General features: G+C 40.8%; 1 protein-coding gene across 4 annotated transcripts in view; it reads left to right on the forward strand.

Moving 5' to 3' along the window:
- Positions 1-18,680, forward strand: part of rbm20 (RNA binding motif protein 20) — a 48,927-nt gene that overhangs the window by 12,818 nt on the left and 17,429 nt on the right. For 2 of the 4 annotated variants that reach the window (XM_085805444.1, XM_085805531.1), the window contains exons 1-2: positions 10,813-11,044; positions 17,632-18,658. In XM_085805444.1, coding sequence (XP_085661570.1) covers positions 17,864-18,658 — 795 coding nt within the window. In that variant the 5' untranslated portion in view covers positions 10,813-11,044; positions 17,632-17,863. Of the gene's footprint in view, positions 1-10,812; positions 11,045-17,631; positions 18,659-18,680 lie in introns of those variants that run through there. The other 2 variants (XM_085805366.1, XM_085805284.1) reach the window with 1 other exon arrangement.

The raw sequence follows: 18,680 nt of genomic DNA on the forward strand, positions 1-18,680 counted from the left end.
TATTGTGGTTGGTTTGTGAGGTACTCGAGTGAGTGAGATGTTGGTTTACTGCTGCTCTGTCCAACTTGTCCCTCAGCAGTGTGGGCTGACTGGTGTTGAAAGCACTGGAGCAATCAAAAAGCATGACTGTCACAGATGTGGCAGCCTTTTCCAGGTGAGAGAGCTAGGGACTGACACAGGAGGTAGATGACAGAATCATCCGCCTTAATGCCAGACTGAGTGGTGAGGAGGTTGTGGATGAGGAGGAAGGGCGGTGGACAGGCATAATGACAGATAGGGAAGTGGATACTTTGAAGGCTTGAGGGCTGGGTGATGTGTGAGGACATGATGGGGGTGGGGGAGGGGCCGATGACTGGCCAAATCTACTGAAGAAGAGTTTTGGGTCATTTACCCACTTCCTGTTCCCAAAGTCTTGAGTCTAGATTGTAACCCCGGGTGTACCAGGACCTTTCACGGTGTACCAGAACTCCCCATGAGCTCATAGTACCCTGTCCTGTTCTTTTTCTCTCTCAGCGATTCATTTTGGTTTCACTTGTAGGGCTATACTACATTACCCAATGTGCACTAGTATACCCGTCCTTTTACTCGTGAGACGTTCACTGCTGAAAAGGGCGTGAAGAAGAAGAACGTCACATCAACAGAAAGTTTGCCTTGTTCACCTCCTGTCCCGTAGATTCCTCCAGAGATATGAGCTGTGAGGATCTTTCAGTCCAAAACCCTGACATTTCTGTTTAACCCCAGAATACACTGTTTGCATTTCTGTTAAGTATATAGAGATCTTATTCATCAATTATATTAATGTTGTTGGTCCTCCTAAAGGCCTATGTGTATTGTCCAGTTAAGCTATAATGAAATCAAATATACATTCAGGTCTAAAATAATATATTGTCTATGGGTTTTGTTATGATAGAAACAAACAGGAGCATGTCATTTGATTGATTTTCTTGTCAACTTCAAGCTTACTTCTCCACTTTTCTCCATATCTGGTGTCCATCTTTTCTCCATCTACTGATGTGTGTGTGTCCATAGGCAGTGGTTAGTGCCAGTACAAGTCCCCTTGTTCATCATCCTCCTCTAGTGCAGCTACTTGACGACCCCCTCTGAAGACCTCCCTTGGCCCAGTATTCAAGTGCACAAACACTGAGAAAGGACTTCAATAGGAGAGACACCTTCTATGAAGTGGGTTAACTTGAGTGAGTCAAGTGAATACTTGTTAAAACTCTTTGTGGAAAGTTCAATGAAACATTTTTTTAAAATCAGCATCATGTTTGAATGTATCACATGACACATGATGATCTGCTGATACTGACCGCCCAGGTTACTGGTTGGGTTACTTGTTGCCCAAGATGGTTGATCCTCCATCTTGTTCTTGTAGAGGCCCTTCCTGTCCTCGATCATTCTCCTCAGCTCCCATTGCACTTCCCTCAGCTCCTCCTTAGTTCCTGAAGGCTCTTGTCTTTCATAAAAGAGAACCTTACTGTCAGGATCGATGCCCAGGCAGGGTTTGTTGTTTGAAAAACACCGTACACTCGTGCAGTGGGTGCAGGATTTTCTACACAGAGGCGGAAGTTCTTAGCCAAATCTGAATATTTAGAAGAGAAAACTCACACCTTGAATAGTTGACAAGTAATCATTCGAGCAGCCGATCTAGTCTACAATCCTCTTTCAATTGCAGTGTTATCTGTGTAGCAGTAATTGCCATTTAGTGTAAAGAATGGTGGAGGTGCAGGGATTCATAATGAAGAATGTATTTTTGGTGTAGTGGTGAGTCATGGTTAGGTTTGTGGGTCTGGTGTGAGTCACCGTCTGTCAGCACAGACCTTACATAACAGTAGTTACTTTGGAAAGTGGGTCATCATCATTGTGTTGATGTAACAAGTTTGCAGCTCAAAGGAAATGAGATTTTTGGGGTGGGGGTAGTGATTATCTAAACTCTTTACCTTTAATAGCAATGTCCTAACTGTTTTTCAGTTCAGTGGTCATGTAGGGTAATGACTCTTGAGTGAGTGATCTCAAAATAATCCGCTACCTTTCACTCATCTGTTATTTACCTCCGTCTGTTACTCTTGTTTTTTTGTTTTGCATTCACATTTGTGTGCACAGACATTCAGTGAGTTCGGAGAGCGAATTGAGGTGTGAGGAGGTTGTCATAGTTTTACTGATGTGTGTCTGTGATGTGATGATGTAGCCAGAGGTAGAGCTACAGCACATCAGTTTTGCTCTGTGATAAAGCTTACAAAGTCCTGCATTGAGATCATATCAACATAATGAACAACAATATGACTGAAACAGTTGTTATATTCTGGCATTAGAGCAGAAATGGACATGGACAGGTTGTACAGGCTTGTGTGGCTCTACCTGGAATAAGAGCTTAATGAGACAATGGTCCTGTATCATAAAGACAACTTTGCCTCTCCAATATTATCTCATGTGGCTGGCTCCAAGGTAGAAACAACACCACATCAGCCTCTATTCCTGGCCTCTGCAATCAGCCTCTCTATTACTGGTATCATCGAGTGTCAGGGATGAATGAAGAGCTCTCAGTGTGTGTCTCCTGGGGGGGGGGGTAGTGTGGGTGATGCAGAAAAAGCTTTAAACGGGGAAAGAATCAATGAGAGAGGGGCGAAGATGCATACATACACAAACAAAGAGAAGATAATAGAGCAGTGCTGTCATGCCTGGCAGTCTGAGAAACACATTAGAAATCAGGCATGCTAATGGACCACCTCAAATATTCACTGTGATTATGGAGGGGGCCTGGAGAGTATCTGTTTGTCAGCACAAAGTCAAAACCCATACAAGAGCTTCCTGGTGATTAACCTCCCAGCTAATCAATTGGACACCAGGGAGAGTGGTGGGGACAGATGGCTTCTGACTTCCCCCTCGGAGACAACTGTTGTTATTAAGTAATTGGACATAATTGCATTGCACATATGAATCTTTTTTTGTCCATTCCAAGTACAGTAACATGGACCGTTGTAGTGTGAGAATGTGTGTTGCCCATGAAATAAATAAACTTACATTTGCGTTTTCGTGCGTGGATCTGGAAGAGTTCACATACAGCTGTCAGTGAGTCATAAATGCGAAGATAGCAGGGCAGTAGCCTTCCTGCCTCCCTGCAGTGTATGGATTTGCTAGTTTCCCCATGCAGCAGTAAAGTGAAGACAACACACCAGCCGTTAAGACGGTCTGCTGATGTTTTATTTTCTCTGGTTTTGGTGGATTACAGTTTTAATATAGAACATATTTCCCTTCTTGTCTCTTCAGCACTGTTTTATGTGAACATTTTGCAGATTAAGTCCAACAGTGTTTTATTGGACATATTTTCAACCAAAGAAAAAGTTTGTATTAAAGCTCTAAGATTTATGGATAATCAAATGTGGCCACTTGGTTAAACAAGGCCCGGCTTCATAATGATAATGAAAAAAAAAAAAAACATTGCAGAGTATTCACTACATAATGAAAACAGTGTGGCTTAATGGTCAACACTGAGTAAATAGGACTAACTGTTGTTAGTTATCACTTGTTCAAACATTGTTGTATGTGTTTTTTAAACTGTTGTCATGTCTGTCATCAGAAAGACAAAAAAAACAAAAAACAAACAGATTGTGATGATAACCATTGGCTCAACATAACATAACCAGATGTTTTCCACTGAGAAGTTGGTCTCAGCCTTTTGAACACTTCTGTTGGTGTAACTGTAGATTGTGCAAATCTGTGAGAGATATACTCTATGAAGTCAGGCTTTAGAATAAGACCTTTACTTTTATGTGAATTTAGTTTTGTGCTCAATGACTGTGTGCTCAATGACTGTGGTCTGTTTATGCATGCGTGTAACAGGTTTTTCAAAAAATATTTGTCTCTGCAGAAGGGGATTATAGTAATTCCTCCCTCCCAGTGCTCTCACTTCTTTATGATCACTTTGTGAAGGAAGTCAAATCCAACCATGTCATTTTTCTTTAGATCTGACTGTTTACCCATCGTCTCTGGTTTCCCTAGTCTCAGATGTTGAGTGGAAAAAAAAGTTCACACATTTAATTGTAAATCTAAATCTAATTTAGTATTATATGATCACATAAGCTAACTACAGATATTGTTACTGTATATTACTAATAAATGGAAATGAATTGTTTTATTTTATCTCTTCTTCTTAATATGTGCATTCAGTCAATGACCAGTCTCCACAGAGAAATCCCTTGATGGTCATTACTCCAGGGCATAGCCAACCCATTCTGTCCACCAGCTTTGAGGGGGATTTCTCACTTACACTGGGTCTATGCTGGACCACTTTCTCTTTTCCGTTTTATCTTCTTTTGTTCATTTGTCATTTCGGCGACTGCAGAGCAGCTGTTGGAAAAGTTGCTGAGTTCACTCACTTTCATTGTTTGGCCTTATTTGTACTAATGGCTATTTGAGCAGCCTGGGATGCCAACAGCTTCCTGGAATGAGACATGTTGAACCATATGGCTGCTGTGCCCTCACTGTCACTGTCAGACCTGCACTGTGTCCACCATGTGTGTGTGTGTGTGAGAGAGCGTGCGTGCATGATTGGCTGTTTTCCTCTAAATGCTTTACCCATCTGTTGTCTTCACTTTGAACAAGATGCTAATGTGATAGCCTGGTACAGTATATCAGCATTTCAAGACACTGCAGACAACCATATTAATCCATTTTCATTGTTGATAAAAGATGACTGAAGTGTTGTCAACACACTTTAGGTGGAATCCATCTTAATTAAACGGTTTTCAGTATTAGAATTTAAACAGACACAAACTCGGGGCACACGAAAAAAGATCCCAACAGATTCTCCCATCGGTTTTTAAATCCTCATTACACTTAAAGGGACAACGAGGAGTTTTGGAAAAGCGAAGTGTTTTCACACTACATTTATGAGCCTCCGCGCACCGTAGAATTCTTCGACCGGCGCAAGACGGACTCATGTTTTCATTCATCAAGAATTAAAGTCAGAGGTTCAAAGAGGTTCAGATACCGTCGTAGTCCCGACCATAAACGGCAATATGGCGGCGTTATTCTTGTCCGCGAAACCGAAAGTAAGGAAACGCTGGTCGGCTCGCCCAGCATTTTCACCATTAATTAAAATAACAAAATAACGATAGAGACAGAACGATATATTTATAGAAAATGGAGCCATTAACAAGTGGTAACGCAGATTCATCCACATTAATGTGAGACTTTTTTATAACCAAATAGAAACTCCTCGTTGTCCCTTTAACAGTGAATTCCCTTATTAATATTGAATTTGAGCGTGAGCATACAATTGTTATATCTATAGTCGTCTTCCCATAGACTGGTTTGCATCATACTGATGTTACTGATGTTACCATCAGTAAAAACAGTTGAGATGTACATTTAGTGCCCTGACGATCTCAGTTTGAGTCAACTTACTCAAATACCTAAAAAGTAACACATTTTTCAGTTGAAAAGTCTGTCTCTCAAAATATTGTCATATTGTCATATCTATTCATATTTGCACCAATGTTATCTGTGATCCTTTGCTTCCTGAACAGTCCCTTGAACCGCAGGGCTCCTCTTGGCACTCGTGTCCAACCACCTGTCGCCGTGGAGCTGGGCTTGGTCTGTTTATTTACCCACATCACCAATTCTATATTTTGATTTAGTTTGAAAATGAACAGTGTTTTATTTATTATACAGTAGCTGCTTCCACGCAATTTGATAAAAACAGAAGAGGAAATCCCAAGGCTAAGCCTAAGTGCTGCTCAAGGGTAATGAGGCAATTACAAAAATGAAGGGTGGTGAGAAGGGAACTGTGCTGCTATTGGCTAGGAAGTGAATGAGTGTAACAGCACAGCTGGGTTTGATTGGTATTTGTTAGCACGGCAGCAGGGACAGATGGTAAAATGCAACGCTTGCTCTGGACAGAGATGGAGGAGAGTAGGAGTGAGGTAAGAGAGGAGACAGCAGGGGTGATATTGAAATGAGGGAATTAGGGAAGGAAGGAGAGAAGGTCTGAAGGAGGGGTTGTGGGAATCATCGCTACGTCACCATGTACACCAATATAGCTCTGATGTTGCTGACCACTGTCGGGGAAGACTCCATGTAGGTGTTCCTCACTGTGACCCACACTTGCTGATGAACTGTGACGATGTGGTAAATATAATGGTCCACATGTGTTTATATATGGAACAACAGATTTTCATTAAAAAAAAAAAGATATACTGTTCACGTGTCACCAGGCAGCAGAGCAGCAGCAGCCAGTGAAAAGACCCAGGCAGCAGCTATAAATAACTAGTTCAGAGCAGCAGGAAAAATGGCTGCTCGGGCTCAGTCACCAAAGCCAACACAATCCTCACCCACTCCTCATATTACTTCACCTCTCAGTCTTGTGACACTTCCTCTGCTTGAATTCCTGCCTCACAAATATTTCTCCAATCCAACTTTACACTGACTGGCAAGAGAAACTGTCTTTTTTCTTTTTTTCAGTGATTTTGGGTCACTACTTCCGGTTATCCTCCTCCTGACGTGATCCCACTCTTCTTGTCCGACTCGACGATTAATAAACAAGGACCTTTTTTTGCCAAACTTGTGGCTACTGTAACAGGAGCTATTGCCACCACTGTCCATCCCTCTTTTCACCGGTAGCCACTTTGACAAGCCAGATGGATCTCTGATGTCACTCTGTCTGAGGTCCAAGCAAGCTGTTGGGGGATTCAGTCACCTGGCCCCCAGCTCTCAGCACCCAGTTTGACACTCAATGTCAGTGGATCCCAGGTAACTGGGGGGCTTTTCTGAGCCCTTGTCAGCACTCTCTCATTAAAACTGACCACAGAACACCTGATAAGAAAAGATGGGCAAGTGTTGATAATCTGTGAGAAAACCAGCAGTGTTGGAATTTATGGGTTTACATTTGAAGGCCTTGCATGTTTACTTTAGCCTCGTGCATGTTTTTAGTCTTCCTTCGTTTCATCTTTAGAGCTTTGTTACTCAGTGCTCATTGACATTTTGCTTCTTAACAAACAGGTGCCACTCCCGAGTCCTAAAGTGGGCACTGTGTCAGCAGAACCTTAACAACTAATTGCATTTTTCCTGCTTGGAGACATATTTGTGGGAACGCTCTTTAAGTCACATTTAGGAGGCAGCTGTCAGGTCAGAAGGTTTCTTTTGACCTGTATGTTTCCCTTCGACCCCTTCCACTCCGTGTTACAGCAGCTCAATGGGTGAAACAAGATCACCTACAGCTACCATGTGAGGGAGATGTGTGGAGAAATGTTTCTCCAGCATGAACTTCTCAGCGTTTAGTTCTATATCTCTTGGCTGAACATTTGCTTGTGTGTGACTTGATGTCAGGCATGTGCAATTACAGGTTTATTTGACAGTGAATGGCAAAGGCTGGGCACATGCGGTTCTAGTTACCTCACAAACTTTAGTTTACCTTGTGATATCACTTCATAAAACCCGTGACTGATGCACAGCATAAATCTGATCATTTTACAAGCAGCATCAGAGAAACAGGGTATGAATCAAAGCGAGGCATTACTTTGAATGGGTCAGTCTAATGGCGGTCGTAAGGGGGCCAGACCCCATGTCTCTGTGGCCAGGATATCTCACCCATTGCTGGGGGGGTCCATAAATCAAGAACCACTCCCCTGCTGCAACTGTGCCAAATGTGGAGTAAGGCAAGCTGAGCCTGCATCCTCACCCATACCTCGCCCCATGTGAGCGTCTCTCATAGCATGATGGTGACTATGTGTTGACTTTGCAGGTTGCAGCTACGTGTCTGATTTGTTGAAAAGTTAAATTAAGGCTCTGGCATGTCAGTAACGGTTTATGCCATATTGGGAAGAGTAACAGTGACATGGCTTGCTTCGATTAGCACCTCGAGTCACATATTCTGAAGTTTATGCATATCTGTTCATTTGTCTCTGTACAAATGAAAGTGTCTGCGTTTGCTGTGTGCCATGATGAGCTGTCTGACTGCTGAGAAGCAAAGCAAAGTTTTAGCTAACTGTGTATAAAGAATTTGAGAAAAGTATTTCTCAAGCACTTTCATCTTAATCCAAAGATGACTAACCAAGTGACATTACATCGTGAGTCACTGTATTTATAACTCTGCAAATGTAAACAGTCTGTCTGCAGGCTGGATTGGGAGCTACAGTGCCCTCATATGGCAGACCAACACATCCCTGTCAGACCAGACATATGGCACCACCTAGTGGGCCATGGGAAAAGCCTTTCATAAGACACTTAATGGAAGTACAGTATATGTGTGTGTGTGTGTGTGTTTGTGAGACTTTTTCAACAGATTTGATTTCCTTTAAAGCAATAACAAAAACCATACCATAATACAAGACCAACCAAAATATACGATTTCAAAAAAGTAGTTTCTGCAACTTTCAAAAAAATGAAAGGAGCTAAAAGCTTTTAGATTTTACAAGTCACTTTTCTGCGTATAGGATTTCAGGCTTTTAAAGCTCAATTTCTTGCTGTTTTCTAAAAACTAAAAGTCCCATGAGCACCCACCACCTACACAACCTGCACTTACAGCTGCTCAGCAAAACACAACGGCGCTACAATGGAACATCCAGTACCACAAATTTTGTCAGCTACAAAAAAAACAAAAAAAAAAAACTGAACAACTGTTCTCAAGTGAAAACATACAATATATAAATGGCAAAAAGCATTATTTCTTTTTTGCATTGTACAGTGATGTACAGTATTAGTCAGTGCATTTTGTCTTATTGGTCTCAGTGTTAGAATGTATTAATAGGTGAGAAGTAGGAGAGACAAAATGATAATGATCATATGATAATAATAATAAGAAGACGACAGAGGAGTGAGTATTCAGGTGATATAGCTTTTGATGATCACATAGCACGTATGGTACTGGCACGGGATAAAAAGTGGCTTTTTTTCTGTCTGGGTGTGACGATAACAGATGGACTGACTGAAAGTCCGGCTCCTTGGAAACTGGATGCTTGTGTGCTCTGGTAGCGCACTCATTTACAGCTGTTAAAATTTACAGATCGAGCTCCATAGAATAACCAAGAAAATAAAAAATGATATGCACTGTGTAGGTAGAGAAAGAAAATAACAAAAGGTAATAGAACATACAAATGAGTATACCTTTTACAAAATGGTCAAAACAGTTAAGAGGAATTAATTACAGGTGTATGCAAATATATTACTGTATTATATTCATACGTAAAAATATTATAAAATATTGAATTTTATTTCACGCAGTACAGACACAAACATAAAAAAATAGACAACAAGGGGTCGAAATAGTAGTTGGTGTAATATAATGCCTGTTCTGCTACCTCAGCAGCATCCTTTGGAATTTATTCATGTGACTGAATTATCAATAGAAATGTGTTGTTCAAAATGACTCCTACGTGCCTAATGCATAGTATGCCATATTTAAAATTAGTTCCCTGTTTTTCTGAAGGGTTTTCATTTTAAATATCTTGTGTAGTCATTCATACAGAATACTGAACAGTTGGCTTTTTTTTTTTTTTTAATTATATACCGGTACACATTGTATACACTCAGTCATTTTTTATTTTTTTGTTCAAGGAGATGGCCAAAATAAATTTGACACCCAAAATTAAATCCACTTCTGCTCCTGGTAGTTTGCCTGATGTTTCCCAGGACAGCTTCTTTAAAAGTTACTTTGACATCTTACATGACACATTAAAAAACACCAGCCGCTGCCCCAGTGTTGAGCGTCCCCGTCCCAGCGATAAAAGTGTCGACTGCGACTCCTCCCTCTGCATTACACTTCACTGATAATAATTAATAATAGTCAAGTCAACATTGTTTCATGAGCAGATTCAAACACAGCTTGAGCAGAGCAAAATGTTGTACAAAGGACATTAAAATAAATACCGTAGTAAATCAACCGTATACAACAAGTAAAAACTTCAGAAATGTGAACAAACCAACAAAGACAATATAGAAAAATATATAACGTGTGCATGTGTGTGTGTATCGTATATATAGGCGGACAGGATACAGTATGTATTGTATATGTTGTATGTTAGACATACAACAATATCTTAACTGTGCATTCAACGTTAATTGAGGAGATTTGTCTGTTTAACAATTAGTGAAATACATTTACACTCTGATGTCACTGCAGTTGTGCAAGGAAGGAGGAATGTGATTTTTTTTTATTATTTAGATTTAGATAAATGTAGCCTATGCCTTCTCTTCTCTTTCTGGCAGCGTAGTGGCTGATACCAGAACATCTCCCAGGGAGAATCTAATTCTAATTCTTAATCTAAATTTTGTAGCTGTTTATTTATTCATGATACCTATTCACTGTATTATTCACTGTATTAGTATTATTGCACTTATTGTATTCAGTATCTTTTATCCTTCTTTAGCCTGACCAGGGACAAAGACTGCAAATGAGCTGAAGCTAGACGTCTTGTATGCATCGCATTTTTCATTCTTTGTGGCAATGTTGTATGTATCGTCCCTGTTAAATAAACATTAAAATAAAAAAAAATAAGAGGCCATTTGTTGGGCATAAACACTTCTTGAAACCATCTGCCAATCACAATGCAGGCACTGAAAATGAAATTTCAGCCTAGAATTGGTCAATTACAACTGTTTTGTTCTCCAGGGTAAAAGTGTTTCTTCTCTGGGTAGCTTATTGTTCAGTTTTCTTTAAAGAAAATGATTTTTTTTATAGCTTTGAAAAGAGTGGTGAAACTTTGATCTGATATCTTCCATGTCACTGTAAGATGGATGTGGTAGTTGGTCAGTAGTAATCAGAAGTCCTCCTCTACCCCCGTCCTCACACATGCTGAGCACTTGTGACTTTTCATCACATGCGTCTCTTCTGCCTGTCGGGTTAACACAGGGAACCGGCGTCACTCACATAGGCAAAAGGCCACTAGCAGTGATGTTATGCTAGTGTACATGTGCTAGCAATAGTCGACATGTTAGAGGGAAGAAGAGACGTATGTCAGTTTCAGCTGCTGGGCAGAGGTCAGACTCTGGAGAAGCAGAGTGGAGTGACAGAGGTGTGACCTGGACCTCCGCTTCCTGTCTTTTCAAGGTTTGTGTGTTTCTTCCAATACCAGCAGGAACGCTTTTACAATACAAGCCTGTAGTAGTGTGGATAATGTAGTAGTAAGACTTGTCAGCTGTACGGTGTTGGTGCTCTATACAGAGGCAGGATTTATGGCCGTCTCTGGAGCTGCAGTGTGTTTGGGCGCAGGGGGATATTTAGTTGGATGTTTCTCTGGTCTGGGCTGTTCTGTAGCTGGGCTTGAAGCCTTCCTCTAATTTGTTACTTCCTCCGATGAGGCTCTGTCGACTGATTGGGCCCATGTGGTGTTTGTTATGACTGCAGACCAGTTTTTGATCTTTGTGGAAGTGACAGTTAGGCTCAAACTTGAACTGTCATGTCATTTTGTCATGTTTGTTTTCTAGAGCTGTCCTGAAGAATTGTGGATGTCATTTGTAATTTTGGTTTTAATTATAAATCGTCCTTTTTGTTTCTTTGATCTTTTATGTGTTCAAGAAGTAGCAAAGGCACTCATAAATAAAACCAATTATTAGTCTTATAACGTATTGTGTTGTGGGGCTGCCAAGTGTATAACAAGTTGCTGAGTTCTTACAATGGTTATAAAGTTACCAGTGTTAATGCATATTTGAACTGAAAGCTTAAAGTGAATCAGTGTGTGTGTGTGTGTGTGTGTTTTTTTTTTTAAATAAATTGCAACAACGACGTCAATTTTGACGTCTGTTGTCTATGACGGACGTTTAGACTGCAGCAGATCTACATTACATTTTTGGATCAAATTAATAGTGTAGCACTTGTCCTTAATAATTGTTTTTATTAATAGTTAATTTGTTGATTGCTGAGTTTTGGAGGTTTGTTAAGGTGAGGTAAGTTTGACGAAAGATCATCTGTACATGTTTTTTTATTTTATTGACAAATTGCAGTATGTATTTTTATCATATTAGATGTTTCATTTCTAATTGAAATTTGAAAAAAAGCTTATTTCACTCATTTCGCTATTCCTGTTTGTATTTCACAAGTTCTCTGGGTTGCGTGTGTCCATTATGATTGCCATGTTCGAGAGAGAGGAGCAGCAAAGGGCCACAGGTCAGATTTAAACCGCTGCGTAGGATCAGGCCTACGAGCCACTGGGTTGCCCTGTGAAAGCCACAATTTCAATTAGAAATTGAGTATTTTTTTCCCCCTTAGAAATGATAATATATATAATATGTTTGTAGAATCCTTTGTCAGGCAGGAAGAGAAGGCATGTGTTGAGCAGGATTCAAGTTGGACACTTGGACTTTCACACTTTTCTCGTCTGGCTTTGCACCTGACATTGGTCTTGGCACTGTATGAGAAATCTTTGCCTCAGAAACAGATGGGAGTAGAAAATCAATTCAAATAGCTCAGCCATGTCATTTGATTATTTGTTCACCAGACTAGACTCATAAAATATTAGGTGCATTTTCACAGACTGATCAGTAGACCGAGAACTGACAGAAACCAGCTCAGTATCACGAAAAAACAGCTTGTTACGTTTACATGTTTATGGGACTCCGGACGGAAATTAGCATCTTGCTATAATCCGGCACATGCACTGTCCCATTTAAATAATCAAATAAAGTAAAGTACAATCCTCCATGTTCTATAAGTCTGTAAAATCTTGTCAAAGTTTAAAATAAATCTAATCTCTCATCTCTCAGCACAGTAGAAAGAATAAAATATCATGACAGAATCTATTCATACTGTCCTTCACCTTAACCTTAGACTTGTGCTCTAAAGATACTCAAGATGTAGTTTCCCAGATATTACAAACTATGACCCCATGTAAAATGAAATCTGGCCTGAACATGCTCTCATCACATTATCATACTATAGCCTATCATCTCTATAAATCTCCAGATCTGCTCCAGAGTCTGTTAAGAACCTTAAAAGCATGTCCCTGAAATCTCTTTTGGCACAATGTTGGCTTACATTGACTTTATATGTAACCCTAATGAACATTTTTTATCTTAAAGGGTTGTAATTGTAAAACAACAGAGAAATATCCTGGCAGAGTATAAATTCATTTATATGTATACGATTTTAGAATTTTAGATGAGTACAAGTCTATTCATCAAACTGACCTAATACTGTGTGTTGGCATACAGTAGAAGCTCTGTCATGACACTGAGTGAGAGACTGTTTCAGCTGTGAGAGGTAGTATGGCCCTCAGTCCAAGCGCTCTGGTAAAACCTAGCTTTGTGTTGGATTGGGTGTTGGCTGATTTATGCAGAGTGTTTATAGAAACATTTTTGTGTTCACCTTGAAGACAGAAATACTGTATGTGACTTGAAACATGTTCCTTTGTCAAAAGAACTTGGTTCTTTAGAGATTGTTTGTTTGTCAGCTATAATTATGGTATTTAATTTTAAAGGGACAACGAGGAGTTTCTATTTGGTTGTAAAAAAAAAAGTCTCACGTTAATGTGGATGAATCTATGTTACCACTTGTTAAAGCAGAAGTAAGTGATATATTTGTGTTAATATAAGTCTTAAATAGTTGTATCTTCCGACAGCAATCACTTACATAGAGTGTTTGGACTGAAACACGGGTCTGTCAGTCCCTCTGCTCTGCTCTGAGCCGAAGAGAAAACATTTATCGTATCCTACAGTTTTTATCCAATGAGGAGAGAGAACGGCATAAAGGGGCAGTCCTCTCTGTGTGTGCAGCCAAGGGATGCGCGTGAATGTGGTGACGTAGGGACGAGGGCGGGGACTGATAACTCCATCAGCTGACAGGAAGTTAGACAAAACCACCGGATCGCTGACTTCTGCTCGAGGTTATTTAATTACTTTATAGTACATTATTATAATTCCGGTGTGACTCTTTTACAGGCTTTCCTGCCACACCTGGTTAAAGTTTGTTTGACACCTATATTCCCTATCGTCATCACAAGACTGGTCTGAAGTGTCTACTAGCACACTCTGCCAGCTGCCCAAGAGTCCATATTAGTCTATTAAGGACACTGTGTCTCGGGATGGCAGAGGCCAACTCTTGTATTTATAGCTTTGAGTCATAAGTTGGAATGGTGTAAGTGTATCTCTCCATCAACATGCTTGTTCGCTTAAGCGTGTGTACAATCGGCAGCAAAATTTAGGATTGTCAATTGTCCAGACTGCATCAGTTATCATACGTACATGTGCTTAGAGTGTGACCAATGATTTTTGAAGTAAAGGTCTGCTTGAATTGTTTTGCCCACTTAACCTGAACCAGGAAAAGGAATGAAAGAAGACTTTTCTGAACAAATTTGCAAATGCTTTACAGTTTGAAAATGTCTAGCAGACGTTAACGTGTAAAACATATACAATTTCAAAGAACAAGTACTTAATATATCAGTAATACATGACAGATGTTGGTAAATTAAGTTTTGTATCAGGGCTGTCACGATTATGAATTTTTATTTGGCGATTAATTTCCATACGCATAATTGTGATTAATGATTAACGAATTGTCTTTTCTGCTTGTCAACCTTTTGCAGCATTTCTTTTCTTTAAAATTGTTTTTTCAAGCAGCTTGTTTATTAAGCAGCTGTACCGCGTTACGCTGTCTCTTGCATCTGGTATTGTCATGTTTCTATTTAGACACTTGTCCGAAAGCTTCAGGAATAGCTAATTGCCAGGATAGAACTGTGGCTGTCTTTCCAAGTTTGGCGAATTAGATGGGGTGGTGAATCCATAATATGATGACGTCATTAAAAGCGCACCAGTTAAACCAGAGACATTCTATATTGCCGATAAGGACTTTGGTTAAACCTCATATGGTGGAAAACGGTGAGGAAATAGTGATAGAAATATGACATTTCTGTTAGTTTCATCCAGCTGTTTTTATACAGATGAATGGAAATGAAATAACTGCACTGATTGCGATCAGACGACGCCTCAGCCTTACCACTATTTACTATTTGTGACATTAGTGATACAGTGGTGAAAAATGATTTTAATACAGCAGCTAAAACAGATTTAATATTCACTTTTTTCCTAAGATATTTATATTTTCAGATTTCAGTATGAGAAATGTTCTCCCTACAGTATAGAGTTAAGTAAATAAACGTCTGCCAAATATTATCATAGTAATCTGTAACAGTGCGTATGAACAGTCATACCAAAAGTTATATTGGTGTAACAAAGTGAAGTGCTACAGACACAAAACTAGTTGTTTTTACCTTGTTTTCTAAATGAAAGTGTAATTTTCTGTCATCTTAAAATCCAAATCAAACAGTAGTTTCATTGCTCATACTGTACTGTACATGTTCTAGGTTAGGAGTGTGATGTCAGGACGTTCGGCTGCAGAGGGAAGGTTTATAGCAGAATGAGTAATAGTTGTGATATGAGTATTGTGGCAGTGCCGTCTCTAGAGCATCACAACTAAAAAGGCAGCAGGGAGACAGATCCACAGGTGATAATCTCCCCCAAAGGTTCAGTTGCATAAATTCATATTTATGAACGTCCTTGTATTTTAGAAACAACCTGTTTTATAACATTTCATTTTTTGGAGAGAGCTGTGTAAACATGATTACCAATAACCATAATGTGTCAGTATCTCCATGTGCTAAAGTCTATCGCTGACAAATCTCTGTCTAACAATTTAGAATTTCACCCCGCATAATCAAATTGGTCTGTCACCTTTCATCAGGGTCGGTAGGAGCAGTGGCTAGATAGGGGGGGTGTCAGGTGCTTCACATAGATGATGTGATGAGTAGCTGAGTAGACTAAGTTTAGACAGCATGTGAGAGCATTCATCAAAAACTGAAAGGACAGACCAGTCAAACAGGGTCATGGCACCAGTGCGTGATGTGGTTTTGAGTGGTTCTGTTACAGCAGTTTGTGTTGTAGGAAGCCGGTGTGTGGTACAGAGGGAAAATAGACGCTTGGACCGCTAACCTTTTGATATACGAACCTACGAACCATGCCCTATACAGCTGTCACTATGTTACTTCAACTACTGTGTTCATTGAAAAAAAAAAAAATCTGAATTATTACACGATGCATACACCCATGGTAGTAATACCTTTAAAGATAAAATCCATAATTGTTGAAAAGTCATTTAAATGATCTGAATTGCTCTTGTTAGATAATGAATCTGTTGTGACGAACCACCAGACTGAATATTGAAGCAGACAGCGAGTGTGTCCATGGTAAATAAACGGATCAGTGTAGTTGGTCCAAGGAGGCTTCGGTCTGCTTATGTCTACAGTTCACTGAACCGTGAACTGGAAAATCATTTTCCAGTTGGACAGGGTATATGTTTTTTCTTTCTTTTTTCTTTCTTTCTTTTTTTCTTTCTTTTTTTTTTTTTTACAACTTTTGCTGCATCATTCAAATTCACTTCATTCCTGTTCATGTACCTTCAGCCATTGTCCAAGGACTTGTTACACTGACGGTGATTGATTGATTTTTATCAGAGCATGTGTAGAAAAAAGAAATTAGGAGATTGGTCAAAATAATACATTTTGGTGTAATCTTTGGTACTTTTATCTAGCCTCGTAAACCAGCCTCTCGCGGAAATGCATTTCATTTCATTTCTCAGAGAGTCTGGCCTCATTCCCCCTGTAAGCGTTTGGGCTGGGCGGGAGCTGGGCGGGAGTAGTAGCAAAGACGGTTTAATATCTTTGGTAGTAGCGTTGACAGACAACCCCATTCAGCCAATCAGCAAGTTGGTGTAGTGACGGGGCTTTGCACCAGTCGGTCCCTGATTGGCCAACGTGCTGTGTCAATCACAGCGGGCGACGCTGATTGGCTCGGCCTTCTGAGGGTTTCAGTCCAAACGCTTAGAATGGGGATGAGGCCAGACTCTCCCTCAGAATGAAATGAAATGCACTTAGAGAGGCTGGTTTACGAGGCTAACTTTTATCAGCCATACCTCAAAATACAAAAACATTGGCTGAACCATATATAACATTAGGGTTTAAAAATAATTTCATCTGCTGTGTTATATACCTCTTGGCACTCACTGATTACTTTCTTTGGTAAATCTGTCATCCATCAGCAGTGACAACAGTGAAGAAACAGTTTACAGCCACCGTTTATTCACTAGCAGTCAATACTTCTGTTGTTGTAATGGCTGTAAATGGTGTGGAGTCCTAAATGTGACCTGAATGGTGTTTTTGTTTTCAATTCCAAGGAAAGGTTTCTGTGCTGAGTACATGGCCCATTTGAGACTGATTTAACAATGACGATAATAACCAAGCATTGGTGCCAGCTCTAGGAGGCAGCATTCATTGTATCCAATCAAGGTCCAATCCAATCCCTCCATAATCCATGCCTGCACATCCTCAAAAGTTAGTTATAGAATGAACGTACCGTGGCTTGTATACAGCACCACCCAAACACATTCCCATTGATTACTACAGGCAGTGTCTCTGGCCTACGTGTCTCATCAAACTCCATTAGATGGTTTCATAGATGTTGTTGCTGTATACAGCTTGTCTACTCTGAATGTCTGAGTCTCTGCATCCAACTCCCATGCTTATGATCACAGACACAAATGCAAATATTCCCAGCTATTGTTTGTCATCTAACGAGTGACTCCAGTGGGTAAGTGGATTTGCCCTTTGAGATTCATTAAGTACATGATTTGTTGTTTTTTTCCCCCTACAGCATCAGTGCAGTGGACGGCACTGATAAGAAAGGCCTGCAGGTGGGTGGTCAGTTGTTGGGCAGTTTGCAGACCGGGCCTCAGCAGCAGAACCAGCAGCTCCTCCTGACTCCAGCCAGCCTCCAACTAGCTCAGCTCCAGGCCCAGCTGACCCTCCACCGCCTCAAACTGGCTCAGGGGGGAAACCCAGCCACTGCCGCCTCTGTTCTCAATCAGGTTCTCTCCAATGTCGCCATGTCCCAACCCCTGTTCAATCAGCTACGGACTTCCACCATGGTTCCACTGGATCCACAGGGCACCTTCCCCACGGGAGTGCTAGGATTTCCCTCCTCCAATTCAGCCTTGGGGGCCTTAGTGGGTGGGGGATACCAGCAGAACCCAGGGAACGTGAGACTGAACCATCCTGCTGGAGGGGGCACAGTGGGCCAACAGGGCGCGGAGTATGGTAAAAAGTCAGGTTCAGCTTACCCCTCTGATACTGACAGGCGTGTTCAGTATAACTTAGTTGGAGGGACATCTGCAGCATCAGCTACTGCTGCTGATGGACATTACACAGTGATAAACACTCAGGCAAAGAACATGAACAATGCTGGTTTTCAGAGAGATTTCTATGGGCAGGATATTCAGGGGCAACAAGCTGGATTTAGTGTCAATGAGCAGAACATAAATGTTTATAACTCCCCCGGGCCTAAGGAGCAATGGAAAGGCACCAGCATGAGTCACACTGGCAAGATGGATATGGTTTCTAATGCGGCCACCGTGTGGCCAGCAGCTGGCCAGACGAATCGTTCCCGAACGGAACTATATAACCCAGAGGAGCCGACCCCTGACCCCAAGTTCAATCTCAGCAGTGGAAGTTCCTCTTTGGGTTCAAGTGGCACACAGGGATTCGGGGGCTTCCAGCCCCTGCATGGAAGTGAGGAGACCAGGACACTTCAGCCTTATCAAGTCAATGATTACCATGCCGTCACACCTACTCAACTACCACACCAGTGTAGCATCTGTGACAAGAAGGTTTACAACCTCAAGGTGAGTGAAATAGTCCGTCACA

Source organism: Trachurus japonicus, chromosome 1 (genome assembly GCF_045865225.1).
Source record: "Trachurus japonicus isolate A0001 chromosome 1, Traja_1.0".
Lineage (NCBI taxonomy): Eukaryota > Metazoa > Chordata > Actinopteri > Carangiformes > Carangidae > Trachurus > Trachurus japonicus.